General features: G+C 33.2%; 1 protein-coding gene across 1 annotated transcript in view; it reads left to right on the forward strand.

Moving 5' to 3' along the window:
• Positions 1-24,781, forward strand: part of WAC (WW domain containing adaptor with coiled-coil) — a 101,998-nt gene that overhangs the window by 70,185 nt on the left and 7,032 nt on the right. Inside the window, exons 8-12 of the mRNA XM_074269538.1 lie at positions 14,178-14,423; positions 15,203-15,246; positions 15,658-15,822; positions 18,612-18,730; positions 23,142-23,328. Of these exons, the coding sequence (XP_074125639.1) occupies positions 14,178-14,423; positions 15,203-15,246; positions 15,658-15,822; positions 18,612-18,730; positions 23,142-23,328 (761 nt within the window). The remainder of the gene's footprint in view (positions 1-14,177; positions 14,424-15,202; positions 15,247-15,657; positions 15,823-18,611; positions 18,731-23,141; positions 23,329-24,781) is intronic.

Here is a 24,781-nt window from a genome sequence, read left to right on the forward strand (position 1 = left end):
TGAATTCATTCTGGGTGGTCGAATAATGAAAAAGTGGAGGGAAAACCTCAACTCCCACCCCACCAAAACAACAACAAAACATCATTTCAGTAAGTTAACTAAAAACACTAATCAGTGAGCATTTGTTATGTGCTTTCTGTGTACTAGACAAAAACATGCGAGATGTTAAGATTCAAAGACAAAAAATTAAAATGCATTTTGTTGGAGGATAGCAGTAGATGTCAAGGGGTTCTTACTCCCTTTTTGGGGCGGGGGGTGCATTTATTCCTTTGGCAATCAGGTAAAGCCTGTTTATCCCTTTAATACATAGAATTACAAAGAAAACTAATTTAATTGAAATGGTTATCAAAGTATTAAAACAAGTTCATTGATACCATAAGAATCTCTGGTTAATTGTTTCTCTATGATGACCAAACATCGATGCTTATATATTACTGTAAATCTGCAATAAAAAAATTCAAATTTGAAATAACAGAAATATGTTTGTTTCTTAATTGCTTAAACTTCTATAGTTTTAGGCCATTTCTGTAAAATGCGGCTTAGTAAATAGTAATCAAAATAGAAATTTTTGAGGTTGTTAGTGTTGTGATTTTCATAAATTCTTATGCCTGAGAATCTGAAATAATTTTGTGAATCATTTTTTGGTAATTTGCTCCCTCTACTGGCAAAACTGCAAAATTAGTTGATAGTCAAATAATTTTACAGTAAGACAATTGGAAAGTCAATAACTGATGGGAACTAAAACTAATAAACTCTCAACATTATATTCCCTAGAAAATTATTTTCATTTTTATACCTATTGATTAAAATAATAATGATGATTATTTCACTTGCTTTTCCTAATAACTCTGAGATTTGTGCATGTCTTTTTAAGTGAAAATTTTAATATTTTTCTACAATTAAATGTAATAAAAATTTTTGAATTTGAAAGTCTCTTCTTCTCTTATCCCTATCTGAGAATACAAGTAATTTGATATAGATTATATATGTATAGTCATGTGAAACATTTCCAGATTAGCCATGTTACAAAAGAAAACACAAGCAAGAAAGATGGAGTTTTAAAAGTATGCTTCCATCTACATTCAGACTCCTATCACTTCTTTCTTTAGAGGTGGATAATAATCCCTGGGAATTTCCTTTGCAAAAAAGACCTAAGTTCATTCATGGTTCCATCATTGTACAAAGTTGTTGTTATTATGTAAAGTGTTCTGGTTCTGCTACCTTCACTTTACATCAGTTACTATAAGTCTGATTAGGGTTTTTCTGAAACTCTCCTAATTGTCATTTCTGATAGCATAATAGTATTCCATCAAGATGAGAATATGTTTTAAGGAAATATTTATAGTCCCACTTTGACAGAATATCAAGACTCAGCAAGCTTATCACATTGCCAACTAAGGTCATATAACTCCTTAGTGCTTGAGTCAGGATTTGTACTTTGGTGTTTTGACATCTAGTTTCTTTTCCTTCTAGGATGCCATGGTGTCTCTTGATAAATAGTTTGGTTTTATTTTGGTTATTTATAAAAACTTGTTAGGGAAATTAACGAAAACAATCATGAACTAGCATGATATAATTAATGGCCAGAATTGCAGGTTTTGAATTAGGAAGAGCTAGGTTCAAATCCTTCTTCAGATACTTCTAGCTATATTACTCTAGCTATATCACTTACTCTAGTTTATAATCACTTAATCTCAGAGATTAGTAGATAATCTTGAAGATCCCTTACAGAAATTTATGATCCTGGAGGCAGTTAGGTGGCACAGTGGATAGAGTACTAGTCCTGAATTCAGGAGGATCTGAGTTCAAATCTGGTCTCAGACACTTAACATTTCTTGATTATGTTATCCTGGGCAAGTCACTTAGCCCTAATTGCCTCAACATAAATAAATAAATAAATTTCAGATCCTTTGATCTCCTAATGTGGTGCTTTCTGTCTCAAGAAGAATGAGGTTCAGACTAGAAAAGGGAAAATAAAGTTGGAAGGGATAAGTATTTGACCACTTTGTTAATTTAGATCTCTAGAGCCAGGGTAATCATACTCTAGGAAACTAAGAGACAAACTTTTAGATATCCAATCATAAGCTACTGTTTGTATTAAAAACAACAACAAAACCAACAGAAAGCATGGAGGATCATGAAAAGATTAAAGATTTGTAAAATGTTAAAAAAGATTAACATTTTGAGATAAGATCATAGACCCAGAATTAGAAGGGGTTTTAGAGATCATTTAGTACAACTATCTGAAAAATAAGAAGCTGTAGAATACTGATATGGAAACTGGGATCCAGGTAAGTATCGTAGCTTAGATCTGAACCAGGCCTTGTAATTTGAAAAGCAGTATTCTTTTTGTGATGCTGCAGTTACCTGTGGTAGAATGATGTAGATTATTAGAATTGAGAGGCCAGAGTGTACAACAGAAATGAACACCCTCATATATGCAGTAGTATTCATGTAGATAATAAGGGTGGAAGAGACGCCTATACCACCTGAGCTTTGAGAAATAAGGAAGGGCAACTTTGATCAATGTATTATAATTGGTGACATGCTACTAATTTTCTATACATACCGTCTATCTCCATTGACCTTTGAGTGATGAATACTTTTGATTTGTGATGAATACTTTTAAGTTTGTGGTTTTCTATGATTTATAGGAGTATAGTTTCCCTCAGAGATGCTTGATGTTATCAAAATATACTGTATTTTGGGTAAGCCTTCAGATCATCAAAAATGCATCCTACTTTCTTCTTTTTCTTCTTTTATCTTGGACCTAGTGCATGGTGTCTTATGTGCACTATCTAGTGAGTTTTACAGGTTGTCTATGCAGTTAAGTGCATCATAGTCTATAGAGCAGATAGTTTTCATCGACTTGTTTTTTCCTGATTATTAGGCCAAACTCTTTTGAGTGATTATGGATTTCTTTTAGGGGGCTCTGCAGTGTTCCAGGGCTTGATGCAGTCAACGTACTATCATCCACAAACAGGAGCATCTGCAAGACCACCATCTCTAAGGAATCCTTCTTCTGTTTGGACTATGTGCTGGATGTCCTTCATGATGGTGGCAAAGTTTGCCAACATACATATACCCGGCTTGATGTTAATAGAGGAGTGTTATACAAGGCGAGCATACATATCCTTATTTTATTTCTTGCTCGATAGTAAGCATCAATTGATTTTCAACCAGAGTTATCTCTATAGTTATAATTATCTCTATAACCAAGCCTTATGCAATCTACACATATGGGAGATACTGTTTAGGAGAAATGATTTAAGGATGTATTTTGACTTAAACACTTTTTTTAAAAAAAAAGGTAGTATTAGGTTCTGGTATTACTTGGATTTTTCAGTAAATTGTGTGTGACTGAAAAGATATGGTGTGTTAAATAATATCACTGCTAAAAGTCACTCATTTTCCTCAAACATAATTTGACCTGTGTGTAGATTAATTTCATTAGTGCTTTTATAAAGATGAGAAAATTAGGAATGTGGATCAGTTGTACTTGATTTTTATGTTACCTTTTTTGAGTCATTTTATGCTCTGAAATTTTCCCACATCTTTGGTATATTTCCCTCCTTCAAATTCCTCAAGAATTGATTCCTCAACACACTCATTTGTGTTATCTTCTGGATGAATCTCTATGGTATATACGATATGATAACACGATAGTATTTTTCTTACTAAATTAACTCCAAGGTCTCCCTGTTATCACTAGAATTAGAAATAACTTACATTCAGATTGTAAAGTCTTTAAAAAAATTTCCTCAACTAAATCCTTTCAGCTTCATTGGATATTCTTCCCACCTACTCTTTGTGATCCAGTCAAATCAGCCTTTTCTCTGTTAAACAATCACAATACTCTGTCTCCCTTCTACATGTCTTTGTACTGGCCATCTTTCATGCTTGGAATGCACTTACTCCTCATTATTACTTTAGAAAAGGATTCTTTTTTTCCTTCAATGTGTTTCCTGTTCCCCTTCACTGCCAATACTCAAAGTGCCATGTATTTAATTACTTTGCATTATCTTTACATTTATTCAGTATGAATGTACACATGTATACAGGAACATATATTGGTTGATGTTTGGACTTTAACATATACTAAGGTAGTAGCTTTATGAATAGAAAAAAGTGATTGATGTGGGAGACACTGTGGAGATAGAAATGACAAGTTTTGTCAACTGATTGAAAGTATGGGGTGAGGAAAAGTAAGGCATTGAAGACAATGCCAAAGTTACTATACCATGGGAATATGAGTGGATGGAGTGGTAGTGGTGCCTTTGAAAGAAATAAGTTTGTGAGAGATGCTTTTGGAAGAAAAGATAATATGTTCAGTTTTTGGATATATTGAATTTAGGATGTCTCTTGGGCATCAGGGATGTGAACCACAGAGCCACATGGGATAGTCAGATAATTTAGAGGATGATGAACCATCAAGTAGTGTTTAGACAGATAAAAGGCAAGCCAGGAACTGTCCATAGAACCCAGAGAAAAGAAGAAATGTGGTCAACAATGTTACCTAGCAGCTCTGTGAAGGAAGAGTATCGAATAAAGGATCCTCAGAAAATTGTTTTATCAGCTTTTGTATTTTTCAAGGTATCTTTGAAGTATGGATAGGAGATGCCTTGAGTCTTTGAGGGGTCTTTTGTTTTTTGAATCAAAGGCTTTTTATCACTAATAACATTAATTTGCACAAAACTGCCTTTTCCTCTTGCTAGCATGCTAATGGAGGATGTCCTTTATATGAGTGTCAGTGTTTTGTATATATGTGGAAATAGGTAAGAAAAAAAGGTCATAGTTGTTAATGGACTTGACATATTTTGGAGGAATATGGTATGAAAACTGAGGTTTTTCAACCACACCCTAGCATCTTCCTTTTCCCATCTTAATAATTGTATCTTCTCTGTGTGCACTTGAGCTATCTAATTCAAGTGTTTTTCCTCATCTTTGTTTTCTTTAGTAGTAACATTTTGCCTTCCTCTGTAAATACATCTAAACTACAATGTTACTATTTTAGAGGGTGAAAATAATTGTTATCCAGCTTTAATTTTTTTACTTTTACATGTTCTGGGAATTACATTGGTTACTTCAGCATTTTGGGCTTTTTAAAAAATTGGTTATGCTTCTGCATTCCTTTGCTTTTTGGATGATGCATTCTTATTCATAAGATTCTACATGTTTATTTTATCTACTGTTATATTCTGAACTATATTCTCTTTTGATTGCCATCTCCCCTCGCTTTGGCAAATAATTCATATATTTGCTAATTGGGCTAAAGTGCAATTTTGACCTCTTGGTTTCTTTGTTGTGGCAGTTGCTTTGTATTGTTTTAAGTGTCCAGATTTTGTTATAATTGGTCTCCTTTCCATTATCCATTTGTTATACATTGCCTCTTTTCCATTATTCAATACTTTTATGAATAGGTGAGAATTGATCTATATCAATTGCATACCATTTTCTCCTCTTATGTTTATTTTATTTTATTTTTTTACCATTTTAGATCTTTGCTCTAATAAATTGGCAAATGCAGTTGTGTACTAAATTGTTTATGCATATATTTCCAGATAATTGTTTTCTTGGTGTAGTAAACTCCAGGTAAATGAAGAAACTCTCTTTACCAGTGTGAATATTCTGTTACTTAGTCTTAGTTGCCTGAAACACTGAGAGATTTTAAATAGATAAAAAATTTTCTATTGCTGAGGAAGAGCCAATAGATTTACTCTGTTCACATCAACAGATCCCTTGACCTGTTGCAAATTTGTAAGATTTCCCTTCCCCATTTTCTGCCTTGGGACTTTGTAGGACAAAATATACTCGAGATGGTTATGATGGGTTCTGGGAATCTTCTTGTACTTAACAGCTATTTATAATATTAGGAAATACTTGAATTTTTCAGGGAGAGTACATTCTGTCTTCTATATCTCTGTGTGTGTGTGTTTTTTTTTTTTTTTTCTCTGTACCTTCATCTCTAGGGCACTCAGAGCAGGAATTCAGGCTGTCACTGGAAATATATTCATTCAAAGTCATTCTCCTTTCTAATTCCTACTGACAGCTGGTGTGTGTGTGTGTGTGTGTGTGTGTGTGTGTGTGTGTGTGTGTGTGTGTGTGTGTGTGTGTATATGGGCAAAACATGTTGGTACTGCTCCTGCTACTATTGGAGAGAGCAACACAGCTTAATTTATGTCTGGGGCAATACGGACTCCATTATGTGGTACTATTAGCATTTTTGTGAAAACAATCTTTAGGATTTGGAGACTAATCCAGGAGTTGTCTTAAATCAAATTGGGAGATACAAGTGATTAAAATAGTTTTAGACTTTTTTTGTGTGTCTTCTATTATTTTGTTAGATAATTGAAGATATTATTTTTCAAATAACATTAATTTATCACCTTGTTTGCAGTTATCCTTACACTGTGATATCATCTTTTCTCATTCCAGAAAAGAGTTTTTTTTTTTTTTTTTTTAAACCATAACTGCTTACTCTGCTAAGGTTATGGTCTACATGGAGTATCTGCTCATGTAAATGATATTATGGATTTCTGAATAATTTTGTTTTTTCCTTGTCTTGTAATTTTATCTTGACATATATAAAAAAGGTTGGCTTATACTTACTAGATATCTAAATTTAGAAAAGAAAATATTTTAAAAGGCAGAAAACATGGACCTTTATATTTAATTTTAAAATCTATACTAAATATACGTTTCTCAAAATGAAAATTGAGTAGTGAAGAAACTTACTGATTGGTTTTGATTGTTTTAAAATTACTGGAGAGATGACCATTACAAATTAAGATGACTCCACTAAATATCTTGATGTTTTGAAAATAATCAAAAGTAGATATAGTAATCAACACATTTTTAAATGTTAATGGAATAACTTTATTCTGGAAAAAAAATTTCTTATGGAACTACTAAGAAAGAAAAAAAAGATTAACCTAGACTAAACCTAGTTGTATTATGTTAATTTTTTAATTAAAACTAAATGATCTTGAAATTTTACACTTGTTATAACAAGTTCTTTGGTGGTCAAAGAGATGACTGGAATGGTTTTTGAAGACTGGTTTTTAAATTATTGTAGTCCAGCTGTTGATAATTGTTGCAAAGATAACAATATCACATTTAAAGTATTTTTGATTTAGATAACGCACATGGCAGATCAACTCAACTACATTTTGCAGATTTGTCAAGATTTAAACAAAAGGTTCCATGTATGCTGCTAAAAATCTTAAACAACATTATTAATGTTATTTTTACATTACTACAAATTTATCTTTAATATTCAGCCATTTAAAATTCTTTTTTGTACATATCCTTAATTTATAATAAACCTGATTTAGAATTTTTTTTATCATTTGCTCTTATATTAAATATAATTGTAGCTTCCTATAGTGTAAATTCACATAATTTGACCATGTTACAAAATTAATTATTTGCATTATTCAGGACCTAATTGTAGTTGTAAGAATAATAACTAAATGTCCATCCTGAAAATATCCATCTGTGGAAAAAAAGTGTCTTAATATTTATTTTCACACTACTTATTTATTTATTCATTTATTTATATTTTTATTTTTACATTATTTTTATCTTTGCAAAATCACATTTATAGACTATTCAAAAATTCCTAAAACATTATTTACTTTTGTTTACTCAAGTTCACATAGTTCACATCAAAATTTATTTTGTTCACATCAAAAAAAAAGTTCACATCAAAATTTATTTTGTTACAATGTCAAGAATCAAACCCAAGTCCTTTTTCTCCAAATATCTTGCTCTTTCTATTGTACTGTGTGCCCCTTCTCCTAATAATCTCCTGAATTTGTTTGGCAATTAATATTCTTCTAAATACTAAAATGTTTAGCATTTTGTGGGAACCATTGGAGTCTTCCATCTGTCTATCACTTTTTCCTCACTCTTAACCACCAGCTCCCTTCTTTGTTATTGTTTGTTTCCTACATAATATCTTGTTACTTGTTTCTTACAAGTCATTGTTGGTAATTGGCTGCAGCCTACTTATACTCATTGTGTAGCTTTTCTGTTGCTATTTCAGCCCCTAAAGCTTGTTTGTATTTTTTTTTTCCAGAGATTTTGGTAGTAATGATAATGAATACTCACAGTTGGCATGTTGACATTTATATATCATTTTAAGGTTTACAAAATCCTTTCTACCCAGCAGCTGTGTGAGGTAAATAAAGTAATTATTCCTGTTTTCCAAATGTAAAATTGAGGCATATGTAAGTTACTCTATATCCCAGTGAACACACAGAATTAGTGGATATTGGACTTGAAGTTATCTTTTAAAAAACCAGACAAACAAACAAACAAACAAAAAAAATTCACCCTACCTTTTTAAATTTTTAGTCATTCACAGCAGCAAATATTAGTGGGGTGGTTGTTTTTTTTTTTTTTTTTTTTTTTTTTTGGTTTGTTTGTTTGTTTGTTTGTTTTTGTTTTGGGGTAAAGGAGTGTCAGCTGAATGGGAGCACCATCTCTGAAGTCAGGAGAACCTGAATTCAAATCTCTGGCCTTAGACACTTCACATATATCTGGCTGTGTGACCCTAGTCAAATCACTTAAACCTCAAATGCTTTGTGCCTCCTCTCTCTCCTACCCCCCTTTATCTTCCCTCCCGATAAATAAATAAAGCAAAGGGTAGGGTTTTGTTTTAAGGAGCAGCTTTAGATAATTTAAAGACATTGGACAAATTAGTCCTTTGACTGTTCAGAATATACAATGGAATGTCCATCCACTTAAAAACCTATAACCTGGGCAATATGTCTCCTTTGTTGGCTTGTTATTTTCCTTATGAATTGATAGATTCATCTCTTTTGAGAAATAGTGAATTTCTTTTTTGGAGGCCCTCTTTGTGTTCAGACATAGTTTCCATTTGGATTCTGCCCTTGGATATTCTACCTAACCTTGACAAATATGGAACATTTTTCAGTTTTATCCTTTGGTATTAATAATTACAAGATTGTTTGTCAAAATTAACCTCTGTAATTTTGTCAGTAAAGTTTACTGATATATATGTCAGTAAATACATCCATGGGAAATGTTGTGTCAGACTTATAATTTTTCTTTATTTGAGTTAAATGCTTTTAAATAGGGATATTCCATTCTCTGTACAGTTCTGATAACTTTAAGAAAAAATAAGGGCCTGCTATAGAAAGATATATGTGAAAGTCTACTTACGTTTTTTCTCTATATAAATGGGGGGGAGCATTTATTATTACACTGATATTCATAGTGTAGTAGATTTAGAGCAGGAAAAGCATCTGTAGTAAAGTTCATATATAGTAATAATGCCATCATTTTGTGCTGTTAACATGTATAATGTATTCATAAAACATCTTTAATTATCCATAAGCTTATTGAAAATAGGACTACAAATAAGTAATTAATGATTCCTTCTCATTATCTTTTTAAGATAATGATCTATGAATTTTTTTCATTTTCTGGAAATTTTCCTATTTCTCTAATATTTTAAAAATTGATGTCAGGAATACGTTTAAAAAAACATGTTGTCTCTAGCACCTGTGTCTTCTGTTTATATTTGAAGCAATCTAACCATTCTTCCATATTTTGTTTTTTTGAATGCCATTTTTAATTTTCCATATGTCACATTTTATAATGAGTTTCATCCATATGTAATTGTTACTCTTATGAGTGATTGGGGTGAGAGGAGAAAGATCATAAGATACTTAACAGTTCTTTTCTATTTCTCTTAATTGGCTTTTCTTCTGATGGTTCTGATGAATCCCAATATGCCCCTCCGCTACCCAAAGAGCTATCCCTTACAATAAATAATAAAAGATCATGGAAATTAACCAGTACATCAAATACATATATGAAAGTAATGTACTTTTCCACAGTCATGGTCCCCTTTTTCTTCTCAGAGAGAAAGAGAGGATAAGGTAAGATGTGCAAAAGAACTTATAAATGAATAGAAAATGGAGTTGAAACCGTTTTCTTCAGAATTAACTCTAGTAAAGTTCACAGAGAATATAAACAGAACAAATGAGTAATGGTTAAGCCCTAAATCAGAAAACAAAATGAGGGCAAAGCAAGAATAAACTTCTTTTATAGGTTGCAGTTAAACTGAATTTACTAAAAGCCAGAGGTAAAATGAGACTCAAACAACAAACTGAGTGGGGAGATAAAAAGAGAAAGAGAACAAAATAGATAAAAACATAAAAAATAATAAAGTAAAATCAACTTGGGGAAGAGTAGGTGAATGAATTCAGGAGAAGAGGGTAAAAATATATATAAGAAGATTAGAATCAAAATACATTTTTTGCAACTAATCACAGAGAAAAATTACTGACTTTTAAGGGTATTTAGGGCAGCTAGATGGTGCAATAGATAAGAGTACTGGCCCTGAAGTCAGGAGGACCTGAGTTCAGATATTACCCTAGACACTTGACAGTTGACTAGCTATATGACCTTGGGCAAGTCACTTAAACCCAATTGTCTTGCCAAAAAAAACCCCAAAATAATACCCTCCCCCCAAAAAAAGAGATTATTTTAAAAATAGTCTTTCTATAGATGGCAGAGAACACAGTCCTAAAAATTAACTCCTAAATAGTTCATTAAAAGTGAGCAACAGACTGATTAACCAAACAAAAATCCAGCAATTTGTTGTAAACAGGAGCCACACATAAAAAATAAAGTTGCATAGAGAATGAAAATGAGAGATGAGAAAGAAAAATTTAGTTTGCATTTTGTAAATTCAAAAGGTAGAATTTGCATTTTTGGAGTCAAAACAAAAATTAAAATTTATAATAGTAATAAACAAGAAAACTATATAATGTTTAAAGGAGCTGTCATAATCTTAATAGTATTACTACTTATATGTACCAAATGGCAGTGCATCTACATTCTTAATGGGGAAGTTAATTGGTTTTCAATTCACACATAGAGGCAGACACATACACATACATACACACATGCATATACATACTACAGGTTTTTTCATTTCACAGCTATTCTTTATTCTACCTGGATTTCTCTATACATTTTCTGACTTAAAACTCAAAGCTTTTAGAAAATCATTTTCTTCTCTACTGCTTTAACTTTTTTTTTTTTTATTTTAATAATACTTTTTTATTTCTATTGTTTTTGTTCATACTCTAAATAAGGTTATTGCCATTGCCTGCCTTGTCTCTCTTGCTGGCAAGAAGATCATATTTCATATGACTGAACTGATATTTATATTCTTTTAACTTCTTACATCTGCTGAGCTTTGCAAAATTCTGATATTCATAGTGTAGTAGATTTAGAGCAGGAAAAGCATCTGTAGTAAAGTTCATATATAGTAATAATGCCATCATTTTACAAATGAGGAAACTGAGGCTCAGTAACTTGCCCAAGAGGAACAGGGGTAGTATATTCAATGTAGCATTCAAATCCAGGCTTTGCTGACCCTAAATCCAGGGGTTTTCAATGCATTTTCTCCTTTTTTGGTGGAAGGGATTGGTTGAAGCTGTTTAATTGCCCTTTTTCATTCTAGTAGATTTCCTAGCAAAGTTAGCTATTAGTCTGTCTTAAGTATACACAGGTACAAATGTGGAAATCATTCCTATGTTAAACTGTTCATTCTGATTACTATTTTATTATCAGGGTTGGTCCTTGCCATGTCTGTTATTCTTTACCTCTTCAGCTGAAGAAAATATTTTGTCATCAACACATTTTCAGCTATTTCAACCTTTATCTTTTATTAATTTCATTATATTTTCCTACCTATTTCACCATTCTTTGATTTATGTACCTTCACAATGAAGTCACTCCATAGTTAACAGGCTTAGATTGAAGAATCTTGTCAGATTTACTCTTCATCTTTAGTATCCATAACAGGATACCCATACTTCATGAGATCTCGTTATCTTCATAGGCTAGGCATTTGCTTGTTTTATAGGTTATAACATTTATTTAGGTATAGGTATGATTCACTAAATTGCTAAAGTTGGTTTCTCTCTCATCTCCCCCTTTCCCCATTCTGATTCGTCATTTTTGCTTTTGCTCACAAGCATTGATGATGAGGTGAACTCATGAAGTATTTCTCGTTGCCACCAATCATACCACTGACATTACCCATTTTCTCATTTGAATCTCTGAGGCAAGCTTGTGGTCCTGCTTTCTATTTGTCTAAAACTTTTTAAAATGATTTTTAGTTTCCTTTTAGTGAGAATATTGATGGTTTTATTGCATTGAGAAAATTTTATAATAAAATTTAATCATCAAAGAAAGTGAAACTGCTATATCGTCTCAATTATAATCAGAGGTATGCTTATGGTGGGAGGAAAAATGACACTAAAGGGAATGAAATATGAATAGAAAGGATGTATACTAGATATGATAGGATGGATAATTGGTTCTCAAGATTGAGGGGAATGGAGAGCATTTCAGACATTTTTAACATACCTTTTCTTCTTTCTCTTCCTCTCCATGGTAGAATATGGAGAGAATAGAAATCACAGTGCTTTTGTTAATTCAGACAGGACATTGGTAGAACAAAATGCTACCTTTTCTAATGATGTGTCCTATATATAGGATTTTTTTTTCTTCAAACCAGAAATCATTAATTATTCCTTGAAATATATAAGAACAGAGATCACCCTTTCAACCTGTTGAAGACACAGAGATATAAAGGATGTTTGCCATTGTGATGGAAGAGATCTAGTGTAGGGGTGAAATTGAAATTTCCTGTAGAAATGCTTCCACTGTCAAATGATAATGTGTTGGTTGTATTAATGCCCTAGAACATTGTGGAGTCCCCTTTATGAGCCACATTAAAGTTAATTTGGCCAAACAGTCCACAAAGTAAAAACTAGGTATATGCTTATTATCTGAATTATGGAATGCATGTAGATAGACAACCTAAGTATCTCAAAATTTACATTTTCCTTAATGAACCTAAGTTTCTTTTTTGAACTGAAGGCCCCTTTGGTCCAATATTAAATTTCTTTGGTTGGGATTGTATACCTGTGATTTACCAAATGTATAGATATTGTCTGAAGAATCACTCAGAGAATAATGAAGACTTAAAATGACAAATGTGAGACATCTTCAACAAATAACAAGGGGTAACTAGGCAGTGTAGTGGATAGAGTGCTGGACCTGGAAAGTCAGGAAGACTCATTTCTGAGTTCAAATCTGGCCTCAGACACTTAGTTGTAGGACCTGAGCAAATAATTTAATCCTATTTGTTATTAATTTTTTCATCTCTAAAATGAGTTGGAGAAAGAATGTCAAACCAATTCAGGATCTTTGCCAAGCAAGCCTAAGTGGGGGTCATAAAGAGACTGAAATAAACTGATCAACAAATTTCAAAGCAAAATTGGTTGTCACAAAAGTTGCCTATTATTGAGAAATAATGTTTGCACAGCTAATGCAAAAAAGTGCTTAGAAGGCATTCTGCAACATAAGGAGGGAGACCTCTTTGAACTGGGGTAGGCCAGAGTTTTATCAGATGGGGCAAGCATGAATAATTATGAATAATTATCTTTAGATGAAATGCCCACATCACAGATGTGTTTTGAGTATTCAGAAACATTGTTGGAGTAAATTTGATTCAATGAGTCTTTAAATTTGTAAGAATTTGTTTAAATATTAAAATCTGTTGCTTTAATCACTGGGTTGCCTCCAGAGGTTTTGGATTTTTTTGTTTTTTGATCAATACACACACTCTCCTTCCTCCCAACCCCCCCATTAGGATCTAAAGATTTGGAATCAACCATATATGTGTATGTATGTATGTATGTATGTATTCTCTTGTCCTTACTTTCCTTCTTCCTCTTTCTCTTCTCCCTGGATACTTAATTCAAATCAAAATTTTTAGTTTTCAGACTAAAATTTAATGTCTTAACTGGATTCAAGGGATTTTAGCGCTGTTTAATTGCTAATTTTTTGTTAATACAATTGGTGAGTAGGAATTTGGAAGTTTTTTTTAAAAACCATTCCTTTAATTTAAATGCATCACATTTTTAAAATATGAAAATGATGAGTAAGATGACTCATACTTTTCTGCAAATTAGATGTTAATAATTATTGAAAATCTTTAGTGTGTGTATTTAATGTCCTCTCATCATATATCCAATGCATAAAAAATTTCAAGCTAATGGAGTAATAGTTTTGTGTTAAAAAATATTTTTCTTTTCATCTCTTGCTCTCTCTGCATTCAGAATCTGCATCAGGAGATAAAGCTGTATCCCATTCTTGCACAACTCCTTCCACATCATCTGCCTCTGGACTAAATCCCACTTCTGCACCTCCAACATCTGCTTCAACAGTTCCTGTTTCACCTGTTCCACAGTCACCAATACCTCCATTACTTCAGGACCCAAATCTTCTTCGACAGCTGCTTCCTGCTTTGCAAGCCACCTTGCAACTTAATAATTCTAATGTGGACATATCTAAAATAAATGAAGGTAAGTAAGATCAACATTTTAAGCAAAAAAATAAACAAACAAACAACCAAAAAAAAAACACCAAGCAAACAATTAGCTTGCACAACATAAAATGATTCAGGATAGACACTTTGATACAATACTCCAAATATGTTCTAATCATGTCAAGGTGCGTAAAGCCCATCATTAATCAATTCTGCATACTATCTTGGGGTAATTACCACATTACCTTTTATGGCTGCCTTATCACATTTTAAGAATTAAACATTTAAGACTTAAGAAACTTTCAGTCCACTAAAATCACTTTTTTTTTTTTTTTTAAACTAAAGTTTAAGACTTTGTATTTATTTCATTTTAGTAGATTCAGTTTAGAATTTTCATATCTGTCTTATTGTATCTTGGATCTCCCATACTGCTACAAGATATCTTTTCTAGTTTTTTATATTTGTAAATTTGATAAGCATGACATCTTTTTTGTTTTCCATATCTAGTTAAAATGTTAAACTGTTTGGGGCCAAGCACAGATGTGTGGGGAACTCCCATCAGAGACCTACTCCACTTTGATGTTGGACCATTAGTGGCTGTTTTTTGGGGGGGTCCAGGTTTTCATGTGGTTCTGAATTCAGTGAATTGCTTTTAATCAACCCTCAACTTTTTGTCTTGTACATACTAATAAAAATTACCCAAGACTTCTGTATTTGTTTAAACCTGTTACTTCAGTGAGATTAGTTGTATCAGTTATTTTTGCATACCTGTTTTTTCTATCTTAGCTTTGGGAATAATAATGAGTTTGTTCTCAGTTCTTACAGCAGCTGTGACACAGGCTTCTCTGCAGGAATTTGTTGTTATGTTTAAGAAGCTTAAATTATGAATAAGAAGTCTCTCCAACATGTAACATCACTTTCTAGAGTTCTATTTAGATAACTAGCCTGTTCAAAGATATTTATTAGCTAACCATTTTTTGCTTTTAATTTATTTGTTTTCCCCTTTATATACTGTGTGTGTGTGTGTGTGTGTGTGTGTGTGTGTGTGTGTGTGTGTGTGTGAGAGAGAGAGAGAGAGAGAGAGAGAGAGAAGAGAGAGAGAGAGAGAGAGAGAGAGAGAGAGAGAGAGAGAGAGAGAGAGAGAGAGAGAAACATAGCCCCTCCCTGCTTTATTGGAAACTTGAATTGTTTTAGACACAGGGTTATTCTAAATAGAAATTTTAAAATACTGAATGGGTATATCATCAGTTTGTGTATATTTATAGTAAATACTTTCTTTTATTGCAGCTCAGCCATCTAATCAGTCTCCCATGTCTTTAACATCTGATGCCTCATCCCCAAGGTCATATGTATCCCCAAGGATAAGCACGCCTCAAACTAACACAGTTCCTATTAAACCTTTGATAAATACACCTCCTGTATCATCACAGCCAAAGGTATGATGTTTAAAAGATATGCTTAAGTTTGGTGGTATTTTATTTTCTGATTGGTGCCTTGGAAAAAAGTTTCTTCGGACCTAATTTATGCATTTTTATTTTCTAGGTTTAAGAAGATAGCCTCTATAAAAATAAAACTTGGGTAGAATAGTACCTTTGAGCCTGAGGGAAAAGTTTAAAGTGGTGTTGTTATTGTGGGCAGATGAGAAATACTTGGAAGGAATCTTAGAGCTCTACTAATCTTTTGGGATGATCACTGTGAAATCATCTGGCTCTCCTGGAATGCATATCTCCATTGCCTTCAGAGCTGCTTGCCTCATAAAATTTTTGGGGGGGATATATGGCTTAGTAAGAGGAGGATTGTAAAGGATGGACAGTGAAGTTCAGAGCTCAAAGGACAGCCTAACATAAGAGAAAGGATTCTGAATTGGCAGTTAGAAGAGTTGTATTAAATTTCAGATTTTCCTTTTATTAACTGTATGATCCTGAGCAAATCACTTGATTTTTCTGGATCCTTATCTGTACAATGAAAGGATTTGACCCAGTGAACTTTCAACTCCCAGTTCTAAATCATGATCCTTCTAGTTCATTAGTGTGCTTTAATTAGACAGTTATGGAGATATGATTTTTCTATGATCATACAGGTAGATAGTGATGGAATTTTGATTAAAACAAACCCAGGTTGTTTCTATTGACATCCATTTATTTTTCTATGAAAGTATGGCTATTTTTTTCCCTCAGAGAATTTGCTTTCGTAAGTAGTCCCAGTCATATTCATTCTTGACTAATTAACCAAGACATGTCACTATTGAAACTTTGTTGATTTTGATAACTTTTATTAAGTTATCCTCCCCCCACCCCTGAAATTTATTTTTGTAATTATAGCTCAAAAATGGGACTCCTCTCTCAAGTTTTCAAGTTATGATTTTCATTATGATGGTTATTAATAATATGTTGGAGTGTTATTTAATTTCTAAAAAATATTGTTTTTAAAAACTTGGAGTTTTCTTCTAATTGTTTATAGCCTTAACTTTGTTTTAGATTTATTGTCTTTTTTGACCTTGTATAATTGTGTCATTCTATATAATCTGTTATGACAATAGATTCTGAATCTGTCCCTGTAATAGGTTTGAAACCTAATGGTCTATGTTAGTGGTGAAAAGTATTTTTCAGAGAAGATCATATTCCAGTCCTTGATGTTAAAAAGCTCATTTCTGTTAGTCAGGAAATATTGATATGAATTCATGTCACAAGTTACAAAGGAGAAGATTTTATAAAAGATTATACAGATTATACAGATTTAAATCTTAGCATTCTATGTAATGTTCTTCTTTCCTCCTTCCCTCCCACCTTAAGTTCAGCAGCCATTTTACCTATTAATAATTTAAGTTCCTTATGCAATTTATATCTGAAAAAGCACAATTTTGTGTTCTTGAAGCTTGCCTTAAAAGAGGGGGTTAGTTATACCCATGTTTCAGATTTAAGTATTAATTCATAGAAACTGAGATTTAATGCTAAGATGTCATTTTACAAATGTGAAAATTTGAGTCCCAGAGAATGTAAAAGCTTTTGTACCTTGTAAGTGGCAGAACTAAAATTGAGCCCATCTCTTCAAACACATAAAATACATTAAAGGATATTTATGATTAGGAGCAAATATAGACGTCACATGAGTTATAACTTTGGATGAGAAGTTCTTTTTTTGTTATTGTTGTTTTGTTTTGTTTTTCTGGCAAATTAACCTCTCAGAGCCTTAGTATTCTTAGCTGCAAAATTAACCATCTGGACTAGCTTATCTCTAAATTACCTTCCATTTCTAAAAATAAAATTTCTTAAGAGAACTAACAATTATTTGACTAAGCTGAAACATATGGCTCTATAATAGTTTTAATCACAGTTGAATTCCACATGCTTCTTAATGTTTTATAATATTTATTCTATTAAATTATATTATATTAAAATTATGGTATCCATGAAAATTGATCACTTTATTCCCCATACTAATACTATTCCAAAGTTGTTAGGTATCTTAGAAAACGTTAATTCAATATTTTTCTTTTAAAAGATAAACTGAAGCATGGAAAGATCCTAATTGCCCAAGATCACATAAATATATAATGGCAGAGCCAGGATTGAATTCCAGTCCTCTTGTTACTTAATCAAACACTAGAAAGTGTTTGAAGATAGGAAAGCAACAAATAGGAAGCAGTACATTGGAGGAAAAGTTATTGTTTTGATTGTTACAAACTGTGTTCATAAGGCTTGTATAAAGTTAATGGTAATTGTATACTTCGTGATTTTTGGATCATGGAATATTTAATAAGAAAGACTAAATGAAGTAAAATTAGATTTAAAAAAATTTTTTTTTCCTATTGCAAGCCATATTCCTACCTATCATCAAATCAATCATAAAGTTGGAAGTGGAAGAAAGATTTGCCCATTGGCATCCAGGTGATACCGTGCTGGACTTAGGATCAGGGTGGTCTGAGTTTAGATGTGACTTCTTAGCTGAATAAGTCACTTAACCCTCATTTGCTTTAGTTTCTTCATCTGTAAAATGGAGATAAAATAAAAGCTGCACTTACGTCACAGGATTGTTGAGAGATTTAAATAAGATAATTATAAAGTGCTTAGCACAATGCCTGGCACACAGTAGACACTGGATATAGATATTATCATCACCCATTATTATCATCATCATCAATTTCTTAAATTTTCTGTCCTTAGTTTACATTTTTGTGGCTTATAAAGTGTAATACTCCAGTTCTAACCCTGTTTTTGAACTTCAGGTTAGTACTCCAGGTGTTAAGCAAGGACCAGTCTCACAGTCTGCCTCTCAGCAGCCAGTAACTGCTGACAAGCAGCAAGGTCATGAACCAGCCTCTCCTAGGAGTCTTCAGCGATCAAGGTATGCTTATTTTGAATCTGTATCTTTTGTTTTTTCTCATTTAAAATGATCTTATTTTCATAATTGTATACTGAATCTTACTTAGAAAAACATAGTTTTCAATTTCTTTTTCTTTTTTTAATGAAAATTAGAATAAAGCTTTGAGTGAATCTAGAAATTGCATGTCACTAGAAATGCATGTCATTGAATTAAGAAGTTGTAGTCGCAGATAAGTAATTTTGTGGAATGTCATTCTTGGTGTCTTTATCATGAAATCTTGAGAATTAAAGTTGAAAATCCATACTACAGCTAGGCTGTCATTTAGAAATAAACACACTAAATTGAAGGATTCAAATCCTTGCTTTGCTGCTTGCTAGTGGTAGTACTGATATTTTGGTCAAGTACTTCCCCTCAGAATTTGTACTCTAAATGGTACTTTTCATAATATATTTGTTGAAATACTGCATACTTATTTTAGTGATGATATCTGTACCTTTCTGCACAACATCTTTAAATTGGGGCAGCTAGATAGCACAGTGGGTAGCACTGGCCCCTGAATCAGGAGGAGCTGAGTTTAAAACCAGCCTTAGACACTTATCAGTTGTTTGACACCGTCAAGTCATCTAACCCTTAAAAATGGGGGGGGGGGAATTGGAGAGAGAGAGAAACTAGAAAAAGGGGAGAGACAAAGAAAGAGAAAGGGGGGGGAAGAGTGTGTCTGTGTGTGTGTGTAAGTAAAATACATGTATGCACACATTTAAATATTTTAGGGATGGGGTCAGAAGGAAGACACTAAGATTAAGGAAAACAAAGAAGACTTCTTGCCCAACTTGGGACTTAGTTGAATTTTGAATGGAGTTGAGGAAGTTAGATATATAGAGTATACCATGCATGGGGAACAGATAAAATGCCTTGAAGCAGGAAAGAGAGTGTCATATTTAAGGAAAAACTAGGAGACTAGCTTCATTGACTCACTGAGTACATGAAAAGGGGGAAGTAAGTATAAGACCTGAGAAGGCGCCAGTTTATAAAAGGTTTTGAAATATACACAATGCTTTGTATTGTTACAGCAGATAATATAGAAATCCATTGAATATTTGGGAGATTTACATTGTCAGATCTGGATTTTATGATAAATTTCCAGCTCAGGGGAGGATGGATTGGAGTGGGGAGAGACTTAGGACAGGAAGGTCAGCTGGAAGGCTGTTGAAAGGTGTAGTCTGAGTATGAGATGGTCAGGCCGGCCCCAGAGTAGTTACAGTGTCAAAGGAGGGCAGAGGGTAGATAGAAGAGATGTGACAAAGCAGAAGCTGCCAGATTGGGCAAGTGGTTGAGTTGGGGATATAGGTAGTGAGGGGGGGGAGGTGTTGGGATTGACATCTTTGACTGGGGTGAATGGTGGTAACTTTAAACATTGATAGGAATGAATTCAGTTTTGAACATATTTTGTTTAAGATAGCTATGGGGCATCTGGTTTAAGATGTCTAATGGGCATTTGGAGATGTGAACCTGGAAGTCAAAATTTGTTAAGTTTTGGACACACAGATCTGGAATTCATCTATATAGAAATGGTAACTGAAACTGTGGGAGTGTATAAAAGACCAAAAGAAAGAGTATAAATGTAGAACAGAAGAGGGCTCAGGAAAGAGCAGTTAGCAGCTAAGATTTGGATGAAGATCCAGCAGATGAGTCAAAAGAAAAAAGAGAAAAGCCAGGAGAGAGTAGTGTTTACATAAACTTAGAAGATGGAATCAAGGAATATAGAAACCTTTTCAAGGAATTTAGCCACAAAAGGGAGAACAGATAGAAAACAAGAGCCATGAAGAATGGGTGGATCAAATGATTTTTTTTTTTTTTTTTTTTTTTTAAAGGAAGCAGCCACTAAACAGAAAGTGATTGAAAATTAGGAGTGATGATATGGAGACAGTCTCTTGGAAAGAAAGGATGGAATGGCAACTTGTGCACATAGAGGGATTTTCTTTTGGCTAAGAGGAGGACTGCCTCTTCACAGCAGATAAAGATAAAGGACAGAGTAGCAGAAAGCCATCTAAGTGTCATAAGATGAGGCAGGAGGGGAAACTTTTGGCTAATGGGCTCAACTTTTTTAAGTGAAACAAGAGGCAGGGTTCTCAACTAAGAGAATGGAGGGAGAGTGCCCCTCCAGAAGAAGGCTTGAGGGAGAAGAAAAAAGTTTGGAAAACCTTTGTGAGTAGACAAATAAATTGATTAGAGAGGTATTGCTTTGCTCTAGTTAAGGTCCAGTTAAGATTATATAACATAAGTTTGTAATGGATCCTTTTAGCCTATTTTTAAGATTTTCTCCAGCTTTATTTAGCAGATTTGATGAGGATCAAAGGCTGTAGATAGTGGGAATAATCTAAGGCTGAGGATTGGAAGGCATGATCTTCAATGGGATAAAGGGGTAAAGAGATTCGAGAGAAGAAGAGTATAGAATGAAAAACTAGTTCACCAAAAGGTCAAGATTGGAAAGGACAGAGAACACCTATTGTAGGGTAATGATCTGTGAAAGGACTGATATGTGGAGCAATTAGAGATTGAGGCAATAACAGATTATCGTGGTTAGATTTGCAAGGTTGAAGGTGAATTGGAATAGCAACAAGTTTATGATCAGATAAAGACATTTCAGATTTCATGAATGTGCATGAATAATATTTAAGATTGATGGCAAGATCGAGGGTGTGGCCATCTCTTGAAGAAGAGATCAAAGGAATGAGTGATTTGAGAAATTGGTAGATTAAATTATTTGAGAGACCCTTCCTTCAGAATGTATATTTAATATGAGGGTAGGAGTTAGGGAGGAGGAAAAGATTGAGAAAGGCACGGAACTTACTGAGGAAGGAAGGAGATTATTTTGGAGATCCATTGACAGCTCCCCAGTCTTAATTGGGTGATACTGATTGAACTTCAGAGGAGAAGTGGTTACTGAGTGGTAGAAGGAGAGCCTAAAAGAGGTAGGGTGATTAAGGTACAGAGTATGAGTGAATGTGTTGCCTGAGTTCCATAGGAGGCTCTGTTATTCAGAGGGAGCCAATTCTCAGGAAGTGTAAAAAGATAGAGGAAGTACTTGGACAAGGAAAAGATTTAGGATGAAATCCAATTACCTATGGAGCAAGCATTCTCCGGAGCATAGTGAATAGTTGGATCACTCTAGAGTATGAGGGGTTTGGGAGATTGGTTTGAGGGTGATAAGGATAAGGGAGAAGTCAGGAATTTAGAATCATTGAGATTGGCAGGTATAATGGGATGGAAGTATGTACATCATTGAGAAATGAATTCAGCTAAATTGAAACATTGTCCACAGAGATTTGGTTAGGGTACCTATTACTCATAGAAGAAAAATTTCCATATTTGTACCTCCAAGTTGTGAGGAAATGTGCAAAATAAATGCAGTAGGCTTTATTCATTTTAATTTTTATATTTTCATTATATTTCTTTTTGTCAACTAACTCAGATATGACTGCTTTACAACCAACCAATGCTATTTGGGAATGTCTCCCTCACTAAATCATTATTTATACACATAGAAACCTTATTAATTAAAACAACATTCTAGAAAAGTAGACTTAAGTGAGTTTGAATTTTTTATAAAATAATAGAAATTCTAATTGAGTAATATACCTCAGGATTACTTGGTGTTTTCAGTAAATTTTTTAAAACATAGATTGTCCTTTTAACCCAATGTGGCTCTTAAGACCTTTAAAACAACAAAAAAAGTAATGTATTGTTTTTCTTATTATATTGAAGATGATACCAGAAGTAGATTCAGTTAGGAGGCAGCTTAGTGACACAGCAGATAGAGTGCTGGGCCTAAAGGGCTTTTATCTTCCTGAGTTCAAATGTGGCCTCTGACACTTACTTGCTATTAGCTGTGTGACCTTGGATAAGTCATTTAACTGTGGTTAACTCAGTTCCTCATCTGTGAAGTGAGCTGAAGAAGGAAATGACAAATGATTCTAGTATATCTGTCAAGAAAACTGAAAATGAGGTCATGGAGAATCAGACATACTTGATACAAGATACTTCAATAGCAAGAAAATATAATTCTGCTTGTATAATGATACTACCAGCTGTGCTGTACTGCTGTAAAAAAGTCTGGATTTATACCACCTAACAATGTTCTACTGAAGGAATCTGAAATTCAGCCAAATTGAAGTTTGACTAAGGCACTATTTTTAAAGGGGTGTGAGGGTTATAAAGACTTTTTTTTTTTTTTAAGTAGGATGATCCATTTTCCATTGAATCTATATTTTTTGTCTTAAATCATTTTATAGATAAATTGACTTTCTTGGATGGAGCTATAATATGGAGGTTTTTTGTTTTTTAAATAATGTATTTCATATGAAGCTTAACAGCCATTTCAGAATGTTTATCAACTTTTTAGAAACAAACACATATTCTTTCTGTCTTTCAGTAGTCAGAGAAGTCCATCTCCTGGTCCAAATCATACTTCTAGTAGTAATGCATCTAATGCAACAGTTGTACCACAGAATTCATCTACCCGACCTACATGTTCATTAACACCTACCCTAGCAGCACACTTCAATGAAAATCTTATAAAACACGTTCAAGGATGGCCTGCAGATCATGCAGAAAAGCAGGTATGTACATATTTTAAATGTCAGAATATATAGATCTTTGGATGAATGTTTAAAATATTAAGTTCAATTTTTTTTCTAGAGCTGCTAATAAAAGCAATTTTTTTTTAAATATAGAAACAGATATATTGTTTGTTTCATGGTCAAAAATTTTTTCAAGCTACATTTAATACAATGAAAACCCATTAAAGAAAGTAATAGATCTGACCCATATTGAGTATAGGTGTCTAAATTCATTGTAAACTGGGGATAAAAATAACTGTAGTCATTTTAAAGAAGGCAATATATTGTTCTGGAAATAGCATTAAATTGAGAATCAGACAGTCTGGGTCCTACTTGCTTACAATTTAGTAGGAGAAATATGACACATACAAATAACTTAAAATGTGGGTATCATACATAAGAATAGTGATGCCCAAGTTCTTGCACTTGGGCGGGAGGGGAGGAAGATGGGGAATCATTACTGAGTTTTGGGAAAGAGCTCATAAAAGGGATATTTGAGTTGTTCTACAAAGAATGGTAGAACAGATGGAGAGGAAAGGATATTGTTCCTAGTATCTTTGTGACAGGAAAATATGGGTGATGTAAACAGTATAGTGTGCAATTTATATTGTGGGGTAGTGTATTAAATAGGGATTTGGAAAAACACTGTTAAGAGTGTATCGAAATTGTTGGATAATTTAAAAGGCCTCTCAACTTATGGGAGTGAAAATAAAAGAGGACTTTACAAAATGTAAAAGTTATTGCTGAGTTGGAATCAACAGGGTTTTAAAATAATTGTTATGAGTCAAAAGCAACTGATATCATGTATTAAAATATAAGAAAAGTTTCAAAAGGAATCCATGTAAGGAAACTTCACTAAAGTTAGCATACTTTTTTTGTTCTGCAACTTAGAATCTGAGTTGCCTGGGACACTGAGAAACGGTGAGATTTGGTAGTTGTAAAATAGACATTATGTGTCAAAAGTGAGGGTTTAGGCTAGCTCCTTCTGACTGAGGCTTTCTCAGTACCTGTGCTGCTAATAATGATTAATTGTCCTATAAGTGCCTTTGTAATAAATTCTGTGATTTTAGAGGAGAGTGGCATAACTGAGATGAAGAAGACTTAGGCAGAAAGAAAGATTAGAAAAGGGTTTTGGGTAATTATAGAGAAAGGTAAGAGTGGAATAGTAAGGAGTGCATAGAGAACGCTAACAAAAATTGTGGAGGGAAGTTATCAAACATTTTCGGTCTGTAAGCATTCGTAAAGGTAAGTAATTGGAGTTACTGTACATTAAAACCATATTCAAAACCAAGGAGTTTGGTTTTTATCTTAGAAGCAATAGAGAACTGTTGAAAACTTTTTTAGTACGGAAAAATAATCTAATAGCATCAGTGATTGCAAAAGTTGATTTAGGGCTTGGGAGACCAATTAGGAGATTATTGCTTAAGTTTCAGGATGGTAGCAGTAGACATAG

The sequence above is a fragment of the Sminthopsis crassicaudata genome, chromosome 5 (genome assembly GCF_048593235.1).
Source record: "Sminthopsis crassicaudata isolate SCR6 chromosome 5, ASM4859323v1, whole genome shotgun sequence".
NCBI classification, from domain to species: Eukaryota; Metazoa; Chordata; class Mammalia; order Dasyuromorphia; family Dasyuridae; genus Sminthopsis; species Sminthopsis crassicaudata.